Source organism: Mauremys reevesii, linkage group 1, assembly GCF_016161935.1.
Source record: "Mauremys reevesii isolate NIE-2019 linkage group 1, ASM1616193v1, whole genome shotgun sequence".
Lineage (NCBI taxonomy): Eukaryota > Metazoa > Chordata > Testudines > Geoemydidae > Mauremys > Mauremys reevesii.
Genome location: NC_052623.1, coordinates 215,326,123 through 215,342,783, shown reverse-complemented (window position 1 = coordinate 215,342,783; position 16,661 = coordinate 215,326,123). Strand labels below are relative to the sequence as shown.

Here is a 16,661-nt window from a genome sequence, read left to right as displayed (position 1 = left end):
TGGCGCTGCCTGCGCCTTCCTTCTACACTAGCACTGAACGTGTGCAGGCTGAGACGATTCTAAGACTTGCTCAGAAGCTAGAACCAAAGCTGGAAGCACCTAAATTTTCTCGTGTAGACAAGAGATACAGTATGAAAACGAGACAACCTACAGAGGGAAAGAGAGCATTGGAGGCTGGGGATCCCACCCCGAGCCCTCGCACTCCCCTCACCTGCATGAATGGCATCCTGTTGGTGCAGATGGAGATGGGAGTGGATGTGTGAGTGCTGGTGATGATGGGGCGTCACATTGAGCATCTGCAGTCGGGCCAGGGGGTCATTGCTCAGGGCAGCTACCCGCTCTGCGTGTTGCCGCTCAGCTGCCAGTCGCTCAGCATATGACATATCGGGACGCAGGGCTGGGCCGGTGGCGAGTGCCAGCCGCTCCCGCTCCAGGTGGCCCAGCCCTGGGTGGAAGGGGAAAGCAGGGTGCAGGCCAGGGGCTGCTTGCAGAGCCAGCCCTCCGTGGCGCGGGAAAGGATCCATGGCAGCAGCAGGCACAGCATGGAGCTGCTCCAACTCAGCCGGCTTGACTTCAAAACCAGGCTTGAGACGCTCCCGCAGGTCCCGGTCCCTCAGGTCTCGTTCCCGGGCCTCCCGTTCCCTCAGCTCCCGTTCCCGTGTGGCTGGATCACTGCTGTAGATGGCTGGCACATTATAGCCCAGCAGACCGGGGTCAACAGCACCCAGCGGCACATAGAAGGGGTGATTGCGGTTGCTGGGGGACATGACGTGGGGCCGGGCGTACTCGCTGAGCGTGCGCAAAGCTGGAGTGTCGGGGCCCAGGTACGGCGGGACGGTAGCCACGGCACTGCCTTGCTCAAAGGATGGACGGTGAGCGACAGGGCCAAGAGACGAGCACTCCACTGGCCGGCCCTCCTGAGCCATCTTCTGCAAGAGAGCAGAAAAGCTTTTCAGTGTCAGAGGCTAACAAGAGCCTCCCCCAGCAGGGGGCACTGTGATCCCTAAACATCACCCCTTGCTCAGCCCCATTTTCCCCAATGGGGTCACTGCAACACCTACCACACTTCTCTCCAATTCTCTCTCCTTTTCTCTCTCTCTCTCCTTCTCTCTCTCCCGCTCCCTCTCCCGCTCCTTCTCCTCCCGGGCCTTCTGTTCAGCCTCCCTGCGGACCTTCTCTACTAGATCTGCCCGTTTCTTGGCGAGTTTGGAGCCATCCAGGGGCACGAAGTAAAGGTCTGTACGGGAGCAGGAGTTGAAGCCACGATCTAGCTGTTTGTTGAACCTGTGGAGAAGAACAGAGGCACAAGTGTCGGAGTGTGAGAGAGATGGAGGACTGGGGGAATAGTGAGGACTGGCACAAGCCTGGAAATGTATCAAGGAAGGTGGAGGGTGTGCAGGGATCTTGGAGCCAGTAAGGGCTGTGAAAAGTAGCTGTGCCCCACACACCTGATACACCCCTTCCCTTGCTGTGTCCCGCCCCAGCAGTCCCCTCTGTGCAGGGTGACTACCCATCCCTTATTTTAAGGGACCATCCCTAGACTTCCTTATTTCATTAATTTGTCGTATCAGTAAGGACAGGCTGAATTAACCTTAGCAGAGCAGCTTCAAAGTAACTGTTGATTAGACCCTGTTTTCAATGTAGAATTCAGCCTGAAGAAACCTAATCTTTTAAGTAGGGCTGTCGATTAAGCACAGTTAACTCACGCTATTATCGCAAACAAATTAATTGCAATTAAAAAATTAATGTAATTAATCGCAGTTTTAATTGCGCTGTTAAACAATAGAATACCAATTGAAATTTATTAAATATTTTGGATGTTTTTCTACATTTTCATATATATTGTATTCTGTGTTGTAACTGAAATCAAAGTGTATATTATTTTTAATATAAATATTTGCACTGTAAATATGATAAACAAAATAAACAGTATTTTTCAATTCACCTCATACAAGTACACCTCTACCCCAATATAATGCTGTCCTCGGGAGCCAAAAAATCTTACTGTGTTATAGGTAAAACCACGTTATATCGAACTTGCTTTGATCCACCAGAGTGCGCAGCCCTGCCCTCCCGGAGCGCTGCTTAACCATGTTATATCTGAATTCATATTATATCGGGTCGCGTTATATCGAGGTAGAGGTGTACTGTAGTACAATCTCTTTATTGTGAAAGTGCAACTTACAAATGTAGATTTTTGTTTGTTACATCACTGCACTCAAAAACAAAACAATGTAAAACTTCAGAGCCTACAAGTCCACTCAGTCCTACTTCTTGTTCAGCTAACCGCTAAGACAAACAAGTTTGTTTACATTTACAGAAGATAATGGTGCCCTCTTCTTATTTACAATGTCACCAGAAAGTGAGAACAGGCATTTGCGTGGCACTTTTGTAGCTGGCATTGCAAGATATTTATGTGCTAGATATGCTAAACATCCGTATGCCCCTTCATGCTTCAGCCACCATTCCAGTGCACATGCTTTCATGCTGATGACTCTTATTAAAATTTAATTAAAGCATTATTTTTGTGACTGAACTCCTTGGGGGAGAATTGTATGTCCCCCTGCTCTGTTTTACCTGCATTCTGCCATATATTTCATGTTAGAACAGTCTCAGATGATGACTCAGCGTGTTGTTCATTTTAAGAACACTTTCACTGCAGATTTCACAAAATGCAAAGAAGGTACCAACGTGAGATTTCTAAAGATAGCTACAGCACTCGACCCAAGGTTTAAGAATCTGAAGTGCCTTCCAAAAATCTGAGAGGGATGAGGTGTGGAGCATGCTTTCAGAAGTTTTAAAAGAACAGCACTCTGATGCGGAAACTACAGAACCCAAACCACCAAAAAAGAAAATCAACCTTCTGCTGGTGGCATCTGACTCAGATAATGAAAATGAACATGTGTCGGTCCGTAGTGCTCTGGATTGTTATCAAGTAGAACCCATCATCAGCATGGAAGCATTTCCTCTGGAATGGTTATTGAAGCATGAAGGGACATATGAATCTTTAGCGTATCTGGCACATAAATATCTTCCACTACTGGCTATAACAGGGCCATGAGAACGCCTGTTCTCACTTTCAGTTGACACTATAAACAAGAAGCGGGCAGCATTATCACCTGCAAATGTAAACAAACTTGTTTGTCAGTGACTGGCTGAACTAGAAGTAGGACTGAGTGGACTTGCAGACTCTAAAATTTTACATTGTTTTATTTCTGAATGCTGGTTTTTTTGTACATAATTCTACATTTGTAAGTTCAATTTTCATGATAAAGAGATTGCACTACAGTACTTGTATTAGTATTTTTCAATTCACCTATTTCTTTTGTTTTTTACTGTGCAAATATTTGTAATAATATAATATAATATAATATAATAATATAAAGTGAGCGCTGTACACTTTGTATTGTGTTGTAATTGAAATCAATATATTTAAAATGTAGAAAACATCCAAAATATTTAAATAAATGGTATTCTATTATTATTTAACAGGGCGATTAATCGTGCGCTTAATTGTGATTAATTTCTTTAATTGCTTGACAGCCCTACTTTTAAGAAAAACTAACCACAAAGCTCAAAAAAAAATTCTCTTTTGGTATTGTCTTAAGACTGCATTGAACTGTGCACCTGAAATAAAAAATCTTGGATGTGGCTTCATGTTTGAGACTTTGTTGTTAAAACATACTAAATATTCAGAAGTTTCTCGACCCCAGGCCTGTTTTTGTACTTATAACACAGGTAAGAAAATGCGAGGAAGAATTTAGAAAACTTTTGGAAAGGGAAAGGTTCATTAATGACTAAGTAAATAGCAAATGCTTGCCACATATGGGCACTAGTATGTTACAGCAAAGAAGGTTCAGTGAATACTGTGTGCAGGGGAAAGGGTGGGACTTTGAAACATGGTAGCCAGCTCCTTCTCCCAGTTTCTTAAAACTTATGGAATTTATGATGTTCATTTCTATCTCAAATGCAGCAGCGGAAAGAATATTTTCCTTGTGTAAAAAGACTTGCTAAATATTGATTTTAAGGCTGAGCTTCAAATTAAAGTTTATTTCAATTGTACATGTAAAGAGTTTTATGAATTGATTTCAGAACAAAGATGTATTGAAATGTATGAAAACTGATAAGAAGTACCATTTAAAACAGTTCATTGAAGCTTATGATATTTGTATTATATACATGAGGACAGTAAAAACGTACACTTGAGCTGCTAAGGGAAATGGTGTTTCCTAAAATGTCCCTTAAAATAAAGTGGTGTCCCTTATTTTTCATATAGTTTTCCCTTACTTGCATCCAGCACCCTACCTCTGTGGCCCAATCTCCTCCCCAAACACACAGGGTGAGATTCTCATCCCCTCTCCCACCACTGTATGCCACTGTGGCAGCTTACAGGTACCATAAACCAAAAGTCCGGGGGGAAATTCCCTGGTATAGGCACTATGTCGCGCTGCAACGATGCCCCCCATGCAAACTGGTTTGCTCTAATTTATGCCAGGGGCTGCAGCGACCCAGCCCTTCCTGGATGCCCTGCACAAAGGCCCACCCTCTGGATAGGCCACTCTTTTGAACTCCAGTGGGGGTTACTTATTGCTGCAGGCCCTGGAAAGCTGCCCTCCCTTCCCCCACCCTCCTCTCTCCCCTTCTTTTCTCCCTCTGTCTCCATGTTCCTCCCTCTGTCTTATTTTTCCCCTCTCTGTCTCGCTCTCCCCTGCTCACCTGGCTGACTGGCTGGCATGACTTGGTACATCCACCACTTTGGGGGCTGGTGAAGGACTCCGAGCTGGTGGCATTGGGCTCTCCGGGGGCTCATACTCCTCTGACGGCTCTTGCTTGATCTGTGCAGCGCTCAGTGGTAGTGGTGGCAGGTGGGGAGCAGGGGCTCCCATGCCGCCAGGCAATGGGGGGGCAGTGGGAGCAGGTGAAGGGGCCTTGTAGCTGCCAGCCGCTGGAGAAGAGGTCATTCTGTACCCAGGGGGCGTGGCTGCACGGAACGATGAAGCGGAGGAAGAAGGGGGTGAGCCTGGCTTGTAGGGAGCTGGGGGCTGGAATGTGGGGGCAGGTGAGCCTGCCCGCTTCCCATAGGGGGCCACCGTGGAGGGAGGAGCAGGGGGTGACACCGTCTTGTAGGGGGCTGAGGAGGAAGCCATGGTGGCTATGACAGTGGAGAGGGTGACAGAGGCAGACGTGACTGGTGGGCCAGCTCCATGTGCAGGTGAGGGTGGCGGTGGCGGAGGGAAGGCGTAAGCAGCAGGACTCTGCCCTTGGGGGTGAGCGCAGACACCTGGGTATGTCCCCTGGGAAGAGGAGGAGGAGGAGGAGGAGGAGGAGGAAGAAGAGGAGGAGGAAGAGGAGGCTGAAGGAGCCTGGCTGTATGTGGCCTGGCTGTGGGGTGGGTAGAGACGTAGTCCATAGGCAACATGCGAAGGGTGATGAGTGCCTGACTCCAAGGGGTGGGGGTAACCTCCAGGTGGTGGGGGAGGAGCTGCTGTGGCTGGGGAGACCCCCCCTCCAGCACCATGGCCATGGTGGTGGTGCTGCTGTGGTGGCTGCTGGGAGGGCTGGCCAGGGAAGGAGGCAGTGGGGTGGGAGCTGGTGTTGCCCAGGGGGCGGCCATAGGGTGGTGGACCCTGGCTCCACACGGGCTGGGAGGGCAGAGAGGGCTGGGTGTACTTGGGGGGCTGGCTGGAGATGGAGAGGCCACTAGGTGGGGGGAAAGAGTGGGAATAGGAGGCACTGTAGCTGGGCAGGGCCTGGGCAGGGGGAGGTGGAGGGTACTGAGCAGAAGAACTGGGTGGAGGGGGGGCATAGGGGTAACGTGAGGGGGGTGGGGCAGGTGCCTTGTCCTGCCCCATGCTGTGGGGCGATGGGAGGTGCCCACTCAATGCCTGCCCCACCATCCCAGGCGAGTTGGAGTTGGTGGATGCATTATTCAGTGGGCGCAGGGCTGGTGGAGGAGGCAGGTTGGCTGTGACATGGGGGAAGGAGGGGGCAGAAGCTGGGGGTGCTGCCAGGGGGTTGCCTGGGGGAGTCTTCTGAGGGGGTAGTCCTCCTGCCACAGAGGCCAGGGAGATGGGAGTAGTGGGTGGTGGGTTGTGCTTGGCACCAAGGGTCTGTTCACGCCCTCCCGGCACTGGGAGGCCCCCTCCTCCAGTAGTGGCTTTGGGCCCCCCCTGGACCACACTGGCAGTGGGATAAAGAGGAGCATGTGCAGCAGAGGAAGAGGAGGCAGGCACTGGTGGTGCCTGGGCCTGGAAAATCCTCGATGCCTGAGTCTCAAGTTGAGAGTGGTAGCCACCTGCAGGGGCCTGAGGGTGAACCTCGCCTGCTAGGCTGAAACCTGGCTCGAGTGGACGGGCTAGGCTGTCAATTGGAGGGGCCGGTGGGGGACTCTGGGGGAACAGTGAGGGATGACGGTAGGAGTGGGATGGCCCTTGGGACAGCACAGAGGACGAGTCTGAGTCATTCTCCACGCTGCCTGGGCTGTAGACACTGGGCGAGGTGCTCCGGTTATCCTGGTCTATGTCCCGTGGGTCACTGCTCATCTCATCATTGAAGCTGTGACCATCAAGGCTGTCAACATCCGAGGGAGACTGGGGACATGGTAGCTCCTGAGGTACAGAGAGAAGGGAGATATCAGACAGTCCCTCAGAGCATGAGCAAAAAAGTTAACCCTTTCTGAGCCCCAGAGATTCTCCTTTCTGAAGTTCTCAGCCCCTCGCTATAGGAGCTGAGAAGGAAGGTCACCCTTTTCTGACACCCCTTACATGTAGTCCCCAGTGACTCTCCTCTCTGAGGGCACCAAAGAAGATTGTGAGATGCTCCTCCTCCCCTGGCCCCACTTTATTCATCTCCCAGAAAAGGAAAAGGCAATAGATTCACAGCCGATGGAAGCCGATATCCTTTGGCAGTGTATTTATAACAATCCTAGCGCTTTCCATTTGCCAAGCTCCACCTATTTGACAGACATTCATGAATTAAGTCTCATGACCCCTGGGGAGGTAGGTAAGTATCATTAGCTCCATTTGACAGAGGGAGTAATTGACACAGAGAACAGTTATAAAGCAGGAGTGTCAAACATATTTGGAAGAAAGAGCCGATTTCTGGTCTGTGGTCCAGGCTATAATTCAGGACTATCCTCCTCCACAGCAGTGGGAGATTTGTACAGAGATCAAGGGGAGAATATGGCCTTTATGAACTAACTAAATATTCAGTGATTATTTATTATTTGTTCAATGCTTTATCATCACATTCAGCACTGAGGAAGGAAACCCCCAGCCTGTTGGGCCACTGCTATCTCTGCCCCTCACATCTCCTCCTTCCCATCCCCCTTTCTCTATTTCTCCCCACCTTCCCTGTCCCTGTCTCTGTGACTCTCCTCTGAATTTCCTTGGACCCCACTGTGCCTATGTGGTTCCTTCATATTATGTTTGTTGTGTAAAGAGCAAAAGACCCAATGGGGACTGAGGAGTTTCCTCCTCTGAGTCCTCATTTCAGGCTGTCTGCAGACCCAGGCAGACGACACTGAATCAGTTACACTCGGGTCATGTTTAAAAAGTCATTTCTGCAAGCAGAAGGGCAAGAAACTCACTTCTCCAAAAAATGAAAACAGAGATTCTGGAGAACGTGAATATGTCCTGCAGGCCACAGGAATACATCATGCAGGCCAGATGTCTGATACCCCTGTTACATAGGAAGCATGGTCTTGTAGTTAAGGTATTAGACTGGGACTTGGGAGATCTGGAATTAATCCCTTGCTGTGCCACAGACTCCCTGTGACACACTGGTCCGTCACTTCACCTCTCCGTGCCTCAGTTTCCAATCTGTAAAATGGTATTAGTATTCTGTGGATTGCAGTCACGTGTAGGGAGCCCATTACGGATCAGGACCCCACTGTGCTGGGTGCTGTACTCACATGTAACGAGAAGACCCTGCTCCAAAGAGCTTAAAAATCCTGCACCTGTCTTATCTAGTTAGCGGTAAGCTCTTTGGAGCACAGCTTTTTCTTACTGCGTGTTTCTACAGCGCCTACAGCAATGGGCCCAATCTTGGGTGGGGCTTCCGGACACCACTGAAATGCCAACAGTAATAAGGAGAGGGAAAGGACTTGGCAAAGATCATACACGGAGTCAGGGGAAGAGCTGAGAATAGAAACCAGGAGTCCTGATTCCCAGTCTCCTCTGCTCTAAACTGTTAGGCCCTATAGCCCTCACAGAGCCAGGAAGAGAATTCATGAGTGTTAATGCCAGTCCCCTCATATAACCACTTCACTAGAATCACTGTAGGGCAGTTCCAGACAGCCCAGACACACAATCTGTGTCCCTGAATTGACAAAGCAGCAAGCTAGCTGATCACATCCAGGGCTGCTTGGAGGTCCCAGACTAGCTGGCTGAGCCAGACCTAAATCGAGCAAGTGATGATTTGTGGCCAGCACGATCTCAACCCCAGAGGACGAGCTGGACGGAAGATATGCTAGACCTGACAGGGATATCCTGGGGAACTACATGCTCCTGGGTTCTGGGGAACCACCTCCTGCCCCAGAAAGGGAAGTGCTGGGACTGGGCCAAGCCCCTGAAATGTGGGAGGAGGCCTATTTATGGGGGAGGATTGTCTCTTCTTGCTTGGTAAAGCCTGTCAGCCCACAACCAACACACTGGTGTGATCCAGTGCAGCCAGGGCAGCGGGCTAGATCGTGATCCAGCGCAAGAGGGAGGGAGGGGAACTCCCAGAGGCTTTTTTCCTGCACCAGACCATGGAGGTGTTTGTGGGGTGCAAAGGGAAACTCACCTCAGTTTTGGTTTTCTTGGGGGCATTGCTGTCCTCTCCTTCACTCTCTGAAATCTCCTCCATCCGGCCCTGCTTGTTACCCTTGGGGGTACAGGACTCCTCCACCCGTCCTTTCTGCAAGGGAGAGGAGGGAAGGGTTACACATGGAACTCCTTCCCGAAGCTCCCACAGTGGGTGAGAGACGCTGACATACAAGTGATTTGTACACAAAATGACAGATTGGACAGATTGACACAGGACCCTGGGGATTTAGGAGTCATGGTTTCTCGGTGGGGGATAACCTCTTGGTAAAATGGTTGGGGGATAAGCAGAGGGCAAGGTGGAAGAACCAATCTCTGCCAGGTTCTTGGTGGACCTCATGGTACCACTCAATATCACACTAATATTTCCTACCTTATTGGTTTGCCGGGATTTCTCAGTTTTGCCATCACTGCTAGAAGTGCTGATGCCACCTGGGGAGGCTCGGCCCCGTGACCTGAGCTCCTCTCGGGGTCCCGGAGTCTCCTTCTTCCGTCCACTCCGCATTGACATCTACGACGAAAGAAAACACACTGAGAGCGCCCTGCAGCTCCCCCTGCTATGCAACCCCCGCCCCACCTTCCAGCTCCGCTGAGGCCCTCAGTGCTAACCCATGTCATTCCACTGCTCCAGTCCTACGTTCACCACATAGTTTTGCTGATGCACCTCAGTCCTGACCCACAGTTCTCCTTCTTTTCCAGTCCTTGGTTCCCCACCACCTCCTCCCCTTTCACATACCGAGTCTTTGTTCTGTCGAGTCTTCATTCTTTTGGGTGTGGGACCCCCATTCTCCTTGGCCCAGTTGGATGAAAACATAAATTTGTGTCACTTTCCCCCCTCTTCCACTGTTCCCCGGGAGACTGAGATGATGGCCTCAGGGATTCGGGCAGGATCAGCTCCTCCGGAATGGGGGGGGCTCACTCCAGAGCTACTACAGGTTCTTAGTGGACCCTGAAAGATGGAGAGGGAGACAAAGACAGAAAAATGGAAAAAGAGAGTGAGTTGTGTGTATGAAGCCACTTCACACCAAAATTTCAACTCATGATATAAATGCCAAAAAATTACTACTGTTGCCATATCTTTTATTTATAAACCTGGGGATCTTCAGAGATCTTAAGAGATAATAATTTTAATGCTTCCTCACTGGAAGTCCACAGAAAATTATTTAAGATTATTATCTCTTACTCCCATTGTAGTGGAGTGGTACCCATGTGATGGAAGAAATTGGTCCCCTCAGTATTTGAGGCGTTGAATGTTTACATTATCTCAAATGGTTTTTATATTTCATTTCCCTAGTTACTTTTTTATTTAAAGGAGGGATTTAAAAAAAAGGAAAAGAAACTGCTTAAAAACATTAGCATTGAAGTTCACAATCAAGATTCTTCTGACTTTATAAGCAGCTCTTTGCAGCGGGTCTCAGTGTAGTCCGGACCGTAATACTCTTGCCCAGTTACGTAACAGTCATAGCTCACCCAGAGGAATGGTCTCCAAGTGGCCTTTGCAGGGGGTTACATTATGCAAACTCAGCCCCAACAATACACACATCCATGAATGCACCACATTTGCAACAAGCTTATTATAGAGAGATGCTGACAAGTCCTGTTCACGCTGTACATCTGCAGGGGTGCCCAATATACACAAGCATATGCACTTTAACTTGACTTTGCAAACAAAATCTGGTCCATTTAACTTTGAATCTTTTTTCAGAACTCTGATCCCTGAAGTGTTTTCTGTAGCTCTTCTCTGAGCTCTCCCAGCTTGTCACTGTCTTCCTGGGATTGAGGGGTCAATGGCAGAGTGCATAATTCCAGGTGGGGTTTCCCCTGAGCCACAGAGAGAAAGACTATCCCATCTCTGCTCTGGGACATGCGCCCCCTCACAGACTCTATCCCTAGGGTGGATAGTTCCCAGAGAGAAAAGTAGATCTAGTGGATAAGGCATTAAGGGCAAGGAGTCATCTGAGAGCTTTGGGAATGGGCTGGAGTTTAATGGGTTAGCACAGGGAGATTGGGAATCAGGATTCCTACAGTCAATTCCAGCTCTGGGCGGGGAGTGGGTCCTAGAGCGCTGTAGCAAGGGAAATCAGGATACGCTATTCTATTCCTTGCTCTAGCAAGGGAGTTTGGGTCTAGTGGGTTAAAGCAAAGGAACTGGGAGTGAGGATTCCTGGATCCCATTCGCAGCCCTGCCTTTGACTTGCTCTTTTACCTTGGGAAATTCTCTTTCCTGTATCTCAGTTTCCCCATCTATAAAATGGGGACGATACTGACCTACTTCTTGGGGGAGTGGGGGGGGAGTATGAGATCTATTTAATTAGTTCTTTCAGATTGCTTGGAGATCCTCAGATGAAAGGCACTTGCGACTTTAACTTCATTCATATTTTATCTGCCCCTCATGCTGCAGGTCATCTGCGGCCCATATAACAATAATTTCCATACAAATTAACTTAGCTCTAGTATTTACTAGAAAAATGCACTGATTTAACTAAAACTGATTTAAAATTGATATACTTAAACCAGTGCAAACCCCTGATGTAGACCCACTTGAATCAATTTCAATATTGCTTATATTGCTTCAGCTTAATTTGGTCATTGGTGTTTAAATCAATCCAGTTAAACTGATGAGATTTATAGTATAGTAGGGCCTTAGAATTAACATTTCATAGATTCATAGACTCTAGGACTGGAAGGGACCATCGAGTCCAGTCCCCTGCCCTCATGGCAGGACCAAATACTATCTAGACCATCCCTGATAGACATTTATCTAACCTACTCTTAAATATCTCCAGAGATGGAGATTCCACAACCTCCCTAGGCAATTTATTCCAGTGTTTAACCACCCTGACAGTTAGGAACTTTTTCCAAATGTCCAACCTAAACCTCCCTTGCTGCAGTTTAAGCCCATTGCTTCTTGTTCTATCCTTAGAGGCTAAGGTGAACAAGCTTTCTCCCTCCTCCTTATGAGACCCTTTTAGATACCTGAAAACTGCTATCATGTCCCCTCTCAGTCTTCTCTTTTCCAAACTAAACAAACCCAATTCTTTCAGCCTTCCTTCATAGGTCATGTTCTCAAGACCTTTAATCATTCTTGTTGCTCTTCTCTGGACCCTCTCCAGTTTCTCCACATCTTTCTTGAAATGTGGTGCCCCGAACTGGACCCAATACTCCACTTGAGGCCTAACCAGTGCAGAGTAGAGCGGAAGAATGACATCTCGTGTCTTGCTCACAACACACCTGTTAATGCATCCCAGAATCATGTTTTCTTTTTTTGCAACAGCATCACATTGTTGACTCATATTTAGCTTGTGGTCCACTATAACCCCTAGATCCCTTTCTGCCATACTCCTTCCTAGACAGCCTCTTCCCATTCTGTATGTGTGAAACTGATTGTTCCTTCCTAAGTGGAGCACTTTGCATTTGTCTTTATTAAACTTCATCCTGTTTACTTCAGACCATTTCTCCAATTTGTCCAGATCATTTTGAATTATGACCCTATCCTCCAAAGCACTTGCAATCCCTCCCAGTTTGGTATCATCTGCAAACTTAATAAGCGTACTTTCTGTGCCAATATCTAAGTCGTTGATGAAGATATTGAACAGAGCCGGTCCCAAAACAGACCCCTTCGGAACCCCACTTGTTATAACTTTCCAGCAGGATTGGGAGCCATTAATAACTACTCTCTGAGTAGGGTTATCCAGCCATTTCTCAAATGAATTTCCTCATAATGCACATACTAAAAAGCAAGGAAATTCTAAGCTAAAGACAACATTCACATGCAGTTTCCAAGCATTAGCCCAGTGCCATCATAAGACATAAATGACATCAACGTGCTGATAAACTCTCTAACACACACACTTTAAATTCAACAATACTATCATCCTCAAGTCACACATCAAACTAGAATGCACAATTTTAACTCCAACCTTCCAACACTACATTATTTAATAGCTTAATAATGACAACTAGTCTTATCTCCACATACCACACTCTTGTCAGAGAAAGAATACAAAGCTGAATACACTCCAAATTTCTTTCTTATCAAAAATGTTTCCTGGAATAGCTACAAAATGTAGATCAAATGTACAACACACAATTTCAAACAGACACAAATATTATGCACATTTTTAAGTGAGAGTAATTAGCCACTGGAACAGATTACTGAAAGCTGTCATAAAATCTCCATCACCTGGAATCACTACATCTTTCTAAAATATATAATGTAATTTAATAACAAATTATTGGGCTCAATACAGGAATTACTGTGTGAAATTCTATGGCCTGCTATATAAGGGGTCAGACTGGATGATCACAGTGGTGCTTTCTGACCTTTTTATGAAATAGAAACATGGTCAGCCTTTCATATCTACATTCATAATGACAGGGAGAATGGCAGGGACCCCTACTCAAGATAGTTAAGTCCCAGGCAGACAAAAGGATCTCTCAAAACTGAGTGACTGGGCAACAAAATGACAGATTAAATTCAGTGTTGATAAATGCAAAGTAATGCACATTAGAAAACATAATTCCAATTATACATACAAAATGATGGGATCTAAATTAGCTGTTACCACTCAAGAAAGAGATCTTGGAGTCATTGTGGATCACTCTTTGAAAACATCCGCTCAGTGTGCAGCAGCAGTCAAAAAAGATAACAGAAAAAACAGTTACCTTCTTGTAACTGTTTATCTTTGAGATGTGTTGCTCATATCCATTCCAATTAGGTATGTGCATGCCGCGTGCACAGTCATCAGAAAGATTTTTCCCTAGCAGCAACCGCGGGTCGGCTGTGGAGCCCCCTGGAGTGGCGCCTTCATGGCACTCAATATATGACCCTGCCAACCTGGCACCTCCTCAGTTCCTTCTTGCTGGTTACTCCAACAGAGGAGAAGGCAGATGGGTTTGGAATGGATATGAGCAACACATCTCAAAGAACAACAGTTACGAGAAGGTAACCGTTTTTCTTCTTTGAGTGATTGCTCATATCGATTCCAATTCCAAGCCTAGTTATGGAATCGCTGATTGGAGCACCGTTCTGCCAAAAGCCGCATCATCTCTGGCATGCTGGACAATGGCGTAATGAGAGGTGAACGTATGTACTAAGGACCAAGTTGCTGCCCTGCAGATTTCTTGTACTGGGACCTGGGCCAGGAATGCCGCTGAGAAGACCTGAACCCCCATGGAGTGTGTTGTAAGAGCCGGGGCTGGTATTCTGGCCAGCTTGTAGCATGTGTGGATGCACGACGTGATCCAGGAAGATATTCTTTGAGCTGAGACTGGGAGCCCTTTCATCTGGTCTGCCACCTCTGTGAACAACTGGTTCAACTTCCTGAATGACTTAGTGAGCTTGATGTAAAAAGTTAGTGCACGCTGAACATCCAGGGAGTGTAGCCTCTGCTTACGGCTACTGGCATGCGGCTTAGGATAAAAACCAGGCAGGAAAATGTCCTGATTAGTGTGGAAGTGTGACAGAATTTTAGGAAGAAAGGCCGGGTGAGGTCTGAGTTGCACCGTATCCCTGTGGAAAACCGTATGAGGTGGGTCTGAGGTAAGGGCCTTTAACTCAGACACTCTCCTTGCTGAAATAATGGCAATGAGAAAGGCTACCTTCCACGACAGATAGAGAAGGGAGAAAGTCGCCAAATGGGGGCCCCATTAGCCTGGAGAGGACCAAGCTAAGGTCCCACACAGGGACAGGCTGTCTGATCTGAGAATGTAGCCGTTCCAGACCCTTGAGGAACCAACCAACCGTAGGGTTGGCGAAGACAGAGAGTCCAGACGCTCCCGGGTGGAAGGCCGAGATAGCAATGAGGCGTACCTTTATGGAGGACACTTCCAGGCCTTGCTGTTTCAGGCACAGAAGGTACTCTAAGATGAGAGGTACAGGTGCCTGGAGAGGGGGTGTACAACGCTGGTCATACCAACAAGTACATCTTTTCCACTTTGCCAGGTATGTGACTCTAGTGGAGGGATTTCTGCTGCTGAGTAGGACCTCCCTTAGAAGCTCCATGGGGTTCAGCCATGAAGCTTCCAAGCCGTGAGGTGGAGGGACTGCAGGTCGGGGTGATGAAAGCGACTGTGGTCTTGAGTGATCAGGTCGGGGAGGAGAGACAATGTGACCGGGCTGTCCACTGACAGTTCCAGGAGTATGGTGTACCAGTGTTGTCAAGGTCACACTGGTGCTACCAGAATTATCTCTGCCTCATTCTTGTGGACCTGGAGTAGGACCTTATGCACAAGAGGGAATGGGGGAAAGCCGTAGAGCAGGAATGCGTCCATGATTGAGCCTGGGCTGTGTCTCTGGAAGGAGCAGAACATTGGGAACTTTCTGTTGCTCTGGGGGGGCAAACAGATCAACCCGGGGAAACCACTTGTGACTGCGGAAGGACCTGCTGAGGTGGTTCGCCAGTGTGTTCTGAACTCCTGGTAGATAGGATGCTTCCAGGTGAATGGAGCGGGCTATGCAGAACTCCCACAGCCAGAGGGCTTCCCGACATAGGGGAGAGGACTGGGCTCCACTCTGCTTGTTGATGTAAAATATGGCAGTGGTGTTGTCCGTCAGAACCGCTATGCACTGACCTTGTAGTCAGGCCTGAAAGGTCTGGTATGCCAGTCGCACTGCCCTCAGCTCCTTGATGTTGATATGGAGGGAGAGCTCGTCCTGAGACCAAAGGCCTTGTATTTGGAGGTCTCCCAAGTGCGCTCCCCATCCCAGAGCTGACGCGACTGTTACTAGGGACAAGGAGGGCTGTTCAAGGCAGTACCGGATTTACCACAGCGCCAATGGCTCCATAGCGCCGGACCCAAGCTCAGAAGGGTCCCATAACACTCACTTCCTCTCCTCTCGCAGCACTGCAGAAGCGGAGGCCCTGAGAGCAAGGAGCCTTGGAGCAGCAGGGATCCAACATGGGAGCTGAGAACCCAAGGGGCCCTGGGAGCTGTAGTTCCTTACCCAGTTCTCAGCCTATAGAGCCGGCCCTGGAGCAGGGAAGGAACTACATTTCCCAGCTTTTCCTTGGCAGCTATCAACAGGAAAGGGAGTGGGAAGGAGTGAGGAAGCTGAGACCCCATGCGCCGCAGCTTGCTGTGGATGGAGAGCTGGCTGCTAGAAGGGGGTGGGCACAGTAAATGGGGAACAAGTGTGCCCAAGGAGTAGAAGGCTTTGGCCCAGATATCGCCCTCAGAAGACTTCCCCAGACTGGATTAGAGATGCTGGTGTGACCTCACCTGGCAGCCCCCAAAGAAGGAACTGGGTGGACTAAATGGACAGTGCACCTCTCTATCTGAAGCCTAGCAGGGGAGGTATGTGGATCCCACCAGAAATTAAAATGATAAGTAAGGGAGGGAAGGCTCTAATAGAAGACCTGGGCAGCTTTAGATACAGTACCAGGCACATGGGAGGATTTCCATGTCTGAGCTATGGAAGCAGAAATTGGCTTTTCTTTCCAGATTTATCTAATATTCAGAAAGGGAATTTAGCACTTGCCTTCCAGATCTGAACACTCTCAAAATCCAACTCTGTCCACATATCTATTCAGGTGACACCATCATAGGACATAATCACATCAGCCACACTATCAGAGGCTCGTTCACCTGCACATCTACCAATGTGATATATGCCATCATGTGCCAGCAATGTCCCTCTGCCATGTACATTGGCCAAACCGGACAGTCTCTATGCAAGAGAATAAATGGACACAAATCAGATGTCAAGAATTATAACATTCAAAAACCAGTTGGAGAACACTTCAGTCTCCCTGGTCACTTGATTACAGACCTAAAAGTCGCAATATTAGAACAAAAAAACTTCAAAAAACAGACTCCAATGAGAGACTGCTGAATTGGAATTAATTTGCAGAATGG

The 16,661-nt window shown here is 48.1% G+C and overlaps 1 protein-coding gene across 1 annotated transcript in view; it reads right to left on the bottom strand.

Annotated features, from left to right (window-relative positions):
- ATN1 (atrophin 1) overlaps nucleotides 1-16,661 on the bottom strand; it is a 49,438-nt gene that overhangs the window by 4,152 nt on the left and 28,625 nt on the right. Inside the window, exons 2-7 of the mRNA XM_039489713.1 lie at nucleotides 9,541-9,753; nucleotides 9,178-9,315; nucleotides 8,785-8,898; nucleotides 4,717-6,608; nucleotides 1,062-1,284; nucleotides 212-929 (exon numbers count right to left, since the gene is read on the bottom strand). Of these exons, the coding sequence (XP_039345647.1) occupies nucleotides 212-929; nucleotides 1,062-1,284; nucleotides 4,717-6,608; nucleotides 8,785-8,898; nucleotides 9,178-9,315; nucleotides 9,541-9,618 (3,163 nt within the window). The 5' untranslated portion in view covers nucleotides 9,619-9,753. The remainder of the gene's footprint in view (nucleotides 1-211; nucleotides 930-1,061; nucleotides 1,285-4,716; nucleotides 6,609-8,784; nucleotides 8,899-9,177; nucleotides 9,316-9,540; nucleotides 9,754-16,661) is intronic.